This window comes from Rattus norvegicus, chromosome 3 (genome assembly GCF_021556685.1).
Source record: "Rattus norvegicus strain SHRSP/BbbUtx chromosome 3, alternate assembly SHRSP_T2T, whole genome shotgun sequence".
Lineage (NCBI taxonomy): Eukaryota > Metazoa > Chordata > Mammalia > Rodentia > Muridae > Rattus > Rattus norvegicus.
Window position 1 is genome coordinate 71245461 of NC_141536.1, and position 9574 is coordinate 71255034.

General features: G+C 34.3%; 1 protein-coding gene across 1 annotated transcript; it reads right to left on the reverse strand.

Moving 5' to 3' along the window:
* Positions 1-7832: 7832 nt before the first annotated feature.
* On the reverse strand, positions 7833-8780 carry Or8h6 (olfactory receptor family 8 subfamily H member 6). Its single transcript, NM_001000675.1, is given in 1 exon segment — positions 7833-8780. A coding segment is annotated over 1 exon segment (948 nt).
* Between the last annotated feature and the right edge of the window lie 794 nt (positions 8781-9574).

The following is a 9574-nucleotide window of genomic DNA, read 5'->3' on the forward strand; positions in this document are numbered from 1 at the left end:
CTTGTTTTGGAGTTATCCATCTATTATCCTTTGTAGGGCTGGATTTGTGGAAAGATATTTTATGAATTTGGTTTTGTTGTGGAATATCTTGGTTTATCAATCTATGTTAATTGAGCATTTGCCTGGATATAATAGTGTGGGCTGGCATTTGTGTTCTCTTAGGGTCTGTATGACATCTGCCCAGGATCTTCTGAATTTCATAGTTTCTGGTGAGAAGTCTGGTGTAATTCTGATAGGTCTGCATTTATATGTTATTGACATTTTGAAAAGAGAATCTTCTTATGGAGTAGTTCATAGAAAGAGAGGAGGATGTCCATCTTATTGGGACACATAAATAAAGAGGTTTCAGAGAAAGAGTAAGCTAGACACAGTTCAAGACAGAACAATCCAGAGAATGGGAAGCACCCAGAAGACTAGACATATTCCTCAAGATAATATGAGGCCAAGCAGAGCTATTCAGGAGACCAACAGAGAAGCCACATTAAATCAATCATGTTGGAGAGGAATTTTAGCAAAAATAGTTGAGGTGAACCAGTCAGCTCAAGTTCAAAAGAACAAGAAAAGGTGAGTTTATTCAGACCTAGGCCTCATAGGCTGAAAATATTGGAAAACTAAATTTGATTGTACAATCTAGAAACTTACATGACTAGGCATAGGTTAGCATACAGAGGCATTAAGCCTCAAGACAACAATTACATCAGGCAAATAAAAGTTACATTTATAATCACTTTTTATCAAAACAGTTCTCTCTCTCTCTCTCTCTCTCTCTCTCTCTCTCTCTCTCTCTCTCTCTCTCTCTCTCTCTCTCCAAAAACCAACTAGTTGCATGACTTATCTTCTTGCCTTTATGGCTTGCTATTAAGTTTGTTGATTGTTCCAGTCAATACACCTAAACTAATAGGTCTTCATTCTTTACTCATCGCAGCACTGTTTCTCTACAATCACTTTGACTTCTAACGTTCTTTTTTATTATTATTATTATTATTATTAACTTGAGTATTTCTTATATACATTTCGAGTGTTATTCCCTTTCCCAGTTTCCAGGCAAACATCCCCCTCCCCCCTCCCCTTCTTTATGGGTGTTCCCCTCTCCATCCTCCCCCTCTTGCCGCCCTCCCCCCAACAATCTAGTTCACTGGGGGTTCAGTCTTAGCAGGACCCAGGGCTTCCCCTTCCACTGGTGCTCTTACTAGGATATTCATTGCTACCTATGAGGTCAGAGTTCAGGGTCTGTCCATGTATAGTCTTTAGGTAGTGGCTTAGTCCCTGGAAGCTCTGGTTGCTTGGCATTTTTGTACATATGGACTTCTAACGTTCTTAAGAGTGCTTTTAAACCACTTGAAATATTTGAAAAATACCGAAAGATTTTACTGTGTTAAGCCTATATTCTTTTTATTATTTTCCTCTCTTTTTGATATTTTTTCTAGTTTTTAAAACTTTTTATTGATTCTTTGCAAACTTAATCATTTTCTCCAAACTAATTCATCTCCCCATCTGTTCAATATGCCTTCCACTCTTGTAAACTCCTCCCAAAGGAAACCAAATACTTTCTACCCTGGCATCTGCACTTGGTTATAGTCTGTTACACAGTATATCATTCCGTCCTATTGACTAATATTCATGGTACTTGAGAATACTCTGCATGTACAAGAAAAGGAAGGTAAATGAGAAATGATCTGCACACACTTCTATCTAAAAGTAGAATAGTGGCACGAAAAGTATTGATGTAACGAACATCTAAAAGATTGTATTTAAGAGCTACTCCATGAAATGGAGCCTAAGGGGGCAGTGCTCCAGTGGCCAAGAAACTAAAACTTGACAGGCCATAGACATGGATTTATACAAATACTCTGCTTCTCTTAAAAGAATACAGCAATAATGTGAATCATAACAAGATTCTGTTATACTCACATATCAGTGTTTTGCTAATCCAGCATCAGACAGAGTTCCTTGTACATTAAATACTAACAAATACAGACATTCAGAACTAGACCATATACAGAGTATAAGAGACCTTGTAACATTCAATTAAAAATGGGATGCCTTCATCAAACCCCTCAACTCAGAGTTTAGAGAATTTTATGGAAGTGGAGGAGAAAAATTTTAAAAGCCAGTTGGGTCAAAAGATATCAAAGAAACAAAAACAATGAGAAAGTAGGCCTCTAGACACATCAGGACTGATGGATATATGAACTCACAGAAACTGTGACAGCATATGTAGGACCTGTATAAGTTCAAGCCAAGAAGAGACACATAGACTGAGAGGACAAGTAGGCACAAATCCACATTTTTAACTCAGAAACTGACTCAAAATGGGAACATTTTACAAAGGAAAAATTAAATTTCTTCAACAGAGTCTCACTTAGTATACAAACCACACTTAGTGGCAGAGCCTATGCCTAGCAAAGGATGGTCATTACAAAATAAACACAATAGTGTTTGTTTTTGTTATTATTATTTTTTATTATTATTTAATTTTTTTTTACAATTCAGTCCTTATCCCTCCTCACAGTCTACCTTCTAACAATTCTTTATCCCTTTCCTCCTCCCCTCTCTCAACGATGTTCCTACACAACCACTTTTATCTCCTGGTCTTTATCAGGATTTTTTTCTTTTTTATCTTATAAGCCTTTTGCTTATATATTATAGCCTCTGAATTTATGGGTGAATGAATCTCTCTCTCTCTCTCTCTCTCTCTCTCTCTCTCTCTCTCTGTGTGTGTGTGTGTGTGTGTGTGTGTGTGTCTGTGTATGTGTGGTTTTTGTGCTTTTTCTTTAGCTCATTTTATTTATTTTGTCCTATTCCATTTTTCTAATTGTTGTTTTAGTTTACTGACTTTTTTTTCCTAATGAGGGAGACAAAGAAAGGATATAGATTTAGATGGGTGGAGATGTAAGGTGCAATGGTAAATATTTGAAATAGGAAAAAAAAGTTGGTAATATATTTTATCACAATATTTCAATATAAAGAAAGCAAATATACTTTTGTGCCACAGGAAAAAATGAAAATAAAAACACATATTTTTCATTTTATGAGATTGTATATTTTTAGAATGTGTCCTTATGATTAAACACAAATAGATTAAAAATTCTAGCCCTACACCTAAACATAGTAAAAGAAATATACAGCAAACAGTAGCCAACATCAAAATAAAGGAAGAGAAACTTGAAGCAATCCCACTAAAATCAGGGACAGGAAAAGCTGCCCACTCTTTTCCTACTTATTCAGTGTAGTACTCGAAATCCTAGCCCTAACAATAAGACAACAGAGGTCAAAAGGATACAAATTGGAAGGGAAGAAGTCAAAATAACACTATTTGCAGATGATATGGTAGTATACTTAAGTGAACCCAAAAGTTCCACCAGAGAACTAATAAGCCTGATAAACAACTTCAGCAAAGTGGCTGGGAATAAAATTAACTAAAACAAATCAGTAGTCTCCCTCTACTCAAAGGATAAACAGGCTGAGAAAGAAATTAGGGAAATGACATCCTTCACAATAGTCACGAATAACATAAAATACCTTGGTGTGATCCTAACCAAGCAAGTGAAAGATCTGTATGAAAAGAACTTCAAGCCTCTGAAGAAAGAAATTGAAGTAAGATCTCAGAAAATGAAAAGATTTCCCACACTCATGGGTTGGCAGGATTAATATAGAAAAAATATCCATCTTGCCACTCCTGGGCATGTACACAAGTGATGTTCCAATATACAACAAAAGCACATGCTCCACTATGTTCAATAGCAGCCTTATTTACAATAGCCAGAAACTGGAAAGAACCCAGATGCTCTTCAACAAAGAAATGGATACTGAAAATGTGTACATTTACACAATAGAGTACAACTCAGCTATCAAAAACAATGACTTCATGAAATTCATATGCAAATGGAATGACCTAGAAAATATCATCCTGAGTGAGGTAAGCCAATCCAAAAACAAACAAACAAACAAAAAACCGTGGTGTGCACTCACTTCACAGTCAATATTAGTTCAAAAGCTCAAATTACACAAGATACAATCCACAAACCACATGACACTTAAGAAAAAGGACAACCAAAATGCGGGTACTTCAATCCTTAAAAGGGGCATCAGAAATATTCATAGGAGGAGATATAGAGACAAAGTTCATGGAGCAGAGCCTGAAGGAATGGCCATTCAGAGCCTTAACCACATGGGGATCCAGTGTGTGTGTGTGTGTGTGTGTGTGTGTGTGTGTGTGTGTGTGTATCCATCAAAACTAGACAATATTGAAGAAGTCGAGTAGTGCATGCTGACAGGATCCTGATAGGATCAGCCAGAGTGTGACAAATACAGAGGTGAATGCTAGCAGCAAAGCTTTGAACTGAGAACACGGGTCCTTGTTGGCAGAGTTAGAGAAAGAATTAAAGGAGCTGAAGGGGCTTGAAGCCCCATAAGAACAACAATACCAAACAACCAGAGTTCCCAGGGACTAAACCACTATCCAAAAACTACACATATACAGACCCATGGCTCCAGCTTCATATGTAACAGAGGATGACCTTGTTGGGCACCAATGAGAGGAAAAGTCCTTGGTCCTGCCAAGGTTTGCCCCCTCTCCAACCCCCCAGTGTATGAGAATGTCTGGCTGGGGAGGCAGGAAGGGAGATGGTTGGGCAGAGGGAATACCCTTACAGAAAAGGATGGAGGGGGATGAGATAGGGACGTGTGGATGGGAAACTGTGAATGGGAATAATACTTGAAATGTAGATAAATCATATCCAATAAAATCAATGTGGAAAAATAAAGAAAAAATTTGTATGGGTTAATATGTTAATTATTTTGAATCAGGAACAATATTTAGCATAGTACATTGTAATCTTTAAAACTTATGTTTAGGGATGGGGAAATGAAAAACTATAAGTGAATACACTGTATGAAAAATTATTTTCAATAAAAACTCATTTTTTGTCAATACACAAACACTTATAGATATGGCTTAAATAATTTTATCTTGAACTAGTTTACAAATGATATATATATAAAATATAGTATATATGTATATGTCTAAATGTAATCAACAAAACAAGAATTTTATATTTATTGGAAGTTGTAGCTATATAGCAACATAGAATCTCTTTTAGGCGAACTATATTTTGTAGAAGATACCTAATTTTATATTTATATTAATTGAAATGTAAGTTTCTTTTCAATTCAGAAGCTATCTATAATGTAAAATATACTGTTGACCTGTGTGATCAATGTAAAGAAATACTAGAAATTTTCTAAATTGTAGAAAGAAGAATATGTGTAAAGAAAAAGCAAAACCACATGTTAAATGAATGAAAAATAAGAGAAAACCTGAAATAGCTATTAAGGGTTAGGTATGACAAAATCCAATTAATATATGAATTACAAATGTTTTAAAATCATTACTTTAATAACAAAAGTTAAATAATAGGAATATAAAAATAAAGGCTAGAAAACACAGATCCTAGAAGCATCATAAATCATAAATCCTTTCTATAATATTTATGTATAATATTGCTAATTTGTAAAGCAGCTTATGAAATGTGATTACATACATATAACATAATATTAAGTAAAATAATCTTGATCCTGTGTCTGATAGATTTTATGTCAGTCAAGAAAATATAAATTTATTATCAATTAAATAATATAGACCAATAGAAGGGACCAGCATGTAGGCACATAACAAGACCCCTTGTGTAAAAAACAGAGATAATTGCATTTCTGAAGTCCCTGACCAGCCAGGCTAGGCAGTAAGTTCATCCTAGGTTCAATAAGACGAGCACTCTCAAAAACTCTCCTGGAGAACAATATACAAGGACACCTTACATCAATTATTGTTTTTCCCTTCCTCATGCATCTTCAAGCACACATGCATCCAAACACAAGGACATATATGGGAAATGGACACTTAATACTTATACATACTTGCACATTATAGAATTTATTTTAAAACAATTTATTATGTACAATTTATAGTATAAAAGAAAATTAACAAAGAATATTGCAATTAAGTAAGTCTATGAATTGTATGGCTGTCAAGGGCTAAATAGATATACACCAAAGGGACAGTAATCCGTGTAGATTTTGAACATGATAGATTTACAGTATGTCATGTCTAAAGCAACATATAATAGAACTACTGATCTGCCCCAATCACTAAGAAGAGTTTGCTAGGATAAGGAGGCAATCAAATAATAAAATTTCAAATGAATGGATATGATATTAATTAGTACAGAGAAAAATTTTTGGACATACACTGACAAACATTCATCTATTGACTGAAAAGAACATGCTTTTGAGTGTCAATACTTTTTAATTTTTCTCTTTCTGAACTATAAATGTTTTCAAAATTGTCAATAGCATGTTATGATTTACAGCAAAATATGATTTTCCTATGACATAATGGTGCACCAGACATTTAGGTAAAATTCAAATTTGGAAATAATTGAGTATATTCTTTAAGGTAATTACATGCTTATGTATTAAATTATCTAAAAGTAACTTATAAAACACCTGAATATTCTTGAAAAAATGACAATCATTTAAAATATTTCAGGAGTTGAATTTATTAATCACAATAATCACAATTCATTAGTTTCCCAAGTATATTAATTCCATCATTTTATCACATGTATTTGGAATTATTATTTATCTTGTACTGCTGAAGTAATTTAATAATAAATTTAGTTCCTTGTGAAAAACTACTTAAGAAATAGACTGCAAATGGTACAGTGAGTAATTTCCAAAAATATAGTCATTGCCCCTGAAAATAGTCATTGCCCAAATTAACTTCTCACTATATTTATCAAAAAATTTAACATTTGAAATTTTATATGATATGAGTCTAAGAATTTCAAACATGTTTTCTTATGTTCCTAACTTGTATTCTTTAGAACAAAACAAAACAAACAAACAAAAAAAGAAAGCAAAAAGACATGCTTAACTATTTGAAATTCAGGCAGAAAACTTGGGGTTGTAAACATATAAAAAATAAAACGGTATCTTTTATCTCTACTAGGTCCAGCACTGCAGTGCTCCAAGTGTCTGGTAGATATCTTAAGTCTCAGTCAGCAAAGTCTCTCACCCACTTTGCTCCTTCCCATATCACACTGCTGAAGGACTCTCTCTGAGCCTGGTAGCAATCTCTCTACCTATCTAGTTCCCAAGGCAGGTTACCATGCCAGAAACACATATCCCAATTCCACAGTGGCCTAGTGTCTACAACTGCTGCATACTTTCCTACACTCAAACCATCACATAAAAGAACACACAAAGCAATAACTTTTGACACAATTGATAGGATACAATTGCTACCTAAACATACAAAGCCCAGTACACATCCATTCCTTAAGAACATTAATAACAACCTGTAAATACACAGAATGAAATCTTAACTTCAGCTTGCATTTTCTCTGTCATTAACTACTCTCTCTGTCCCTCCTATCTCTCTTCCTTCCATTCCAGTCTCCTTCTCTTCCTTAATACTTTTCTCTCACCCATCCTTCCTTCTCATCCAATGACAGGCCTCCTTCTATCTAGTACTTTGTACTATATTTTACAAATTAAATGGGGAGAAGGTTCTGATGAAGTCACCTGAGTCCTGAGTACCTTACTAGGCAGCAGTCCTTGGGGCAGTGGAGTTAGCATCAAAATACAGATAACTCCAGGGCAAACAGCAACAAAAACTGACATCTAAAACTGCATTCCAGGAAATTACCAACCTATGTTTGTATGAAAAAAGACCAAAAGAAATAGAAAAATAAAAATAATTGTACTTGTCTGTAGAGAATCGCCAAGAAACATGAAAGAATAAACAATGTGACTGATGATATATATCACTGTTATCTTAACTTCCTGGATTCTTGTCTCTTCTTCACTAATCTAACAACAGCACTTTTGACTTCTTTGTTTCTGAGACTATAAATAAGAGGATTTAGCATGGGGATCACAATTGTGTAGAAAATAGAAGCTACTTGATCCTTTCCCAAAGAATAGGACTTACTTGGCTTTAAATAAGTAAAAATCAAAGTGCTGTAAAAAACAGTCACTCCAAGGAGATGAGAAGCACAAGTGGAAAAAGCTTTTTGCTTTCCTGAAGTGGAATTTATCTTCAAAATAGTAGAAAGAATGGACACATAGGATACTGATATTGTGATAAGGGAGCCCAGGATTGTGGAACCTGCAAAAATAAATATAATGATTTCAACTACATGTGTGTCACTGCAAGACAGCGATAGAAGAGGAGATGTGTCACAGTAAAAATGATGGATGATGTTGGACTTGCAGAAATGCAGGTTACTCATGCCAAACACAGTGACAGAGGAATCCACAGCTCCAATTGCATAGGAACCAGTGAGGAGAGCAAGGCAGCACTGTGAAGACATAATAACTGGATACTGTAAAGGGTTACAAATGGCTATGTAGCGGTCATAGGCCATTGAGGAGAGCAGAAAACATTCAGTAGCTGCTAAGAGGATAAAAATGTACAGTTGGGTGAAACAATCTGTGTAGGAAATGGTATTGTTAGCTGTTAGGAGGCTCTCTAAAGTTTTTGGTGTGATGGCGGTTGAGTAACTGAGGTCAAGAAATGACAGATGTGTGAGGAAGAAATACATGGGAGTGTGAAGCTGAGTATCTAGACGGATGATCAGCATCATGCCTATGTTCCCCAGGACAGTGGCCAGGTATATCAGGAGAAACAGCACAGAGAGAACCAGCTGTATTTCTTTGTTATCTGTCAATCCCATGAGGATGAAGTCTGGTTTATTTGTTTGATTCCAGGTGTACATAGTCAACGGTCCTAAAAGATGAGAAATCAAAGGTAATGCATTTGTTGTATGGTGACAGAGATGTTTTTGTATGTTTGTAACAGTACTTTAATAATTACAGTATATAACTATAAATAAATAAGCATAATTTGATTATAATATTATAATTGTTATTATGTACTATAAAACCAAGAAAACTAGTGCTAATCCAAATAATTTCTTTTTAAGAGTTTAAACTGAGTGAAATCTTATATATGTGCTGATATTATTTCCATATTTTATACTAGAAGATGGAAAAGAATCAAATAATTTATGAATTCATTGAACACAACACAAATTCACATTGAGTCCATGATCATGTTAAAATTGTAAGACATAAAAAGATCTTAGTCCAATAAATTTAAATAAAATGTCTCACAATTAATTGACTAAAATAGAAAACAACTTCAATAGGTTTCTAGTTCTGATGAATATCAATTAACTCTAACTATATTTTGTTGATAGTTAATAGACTATATTAAGACAAACAAGTATTTAAAACTGGGTTATTATCTTCTGACAATTCCAAACAAATCTTAACTAAAATTATTTTATCAATTTATGAATGGTGAGCAGTATAATCTCCTTCCATCACTCTAAGCTTGCCACAATCCTGTTACTTCTGTACATGCAAATTATATGTACACACATATATTTTAAAATATAATCTTCATTTTATTTGCTTCAATCTTCACAATTTTAAAAATACTTACTCTCAATGCCAAAGTTGCCAGAGAATACACAGGAAAAGTATTTCCAATATCATGTATTTGAAT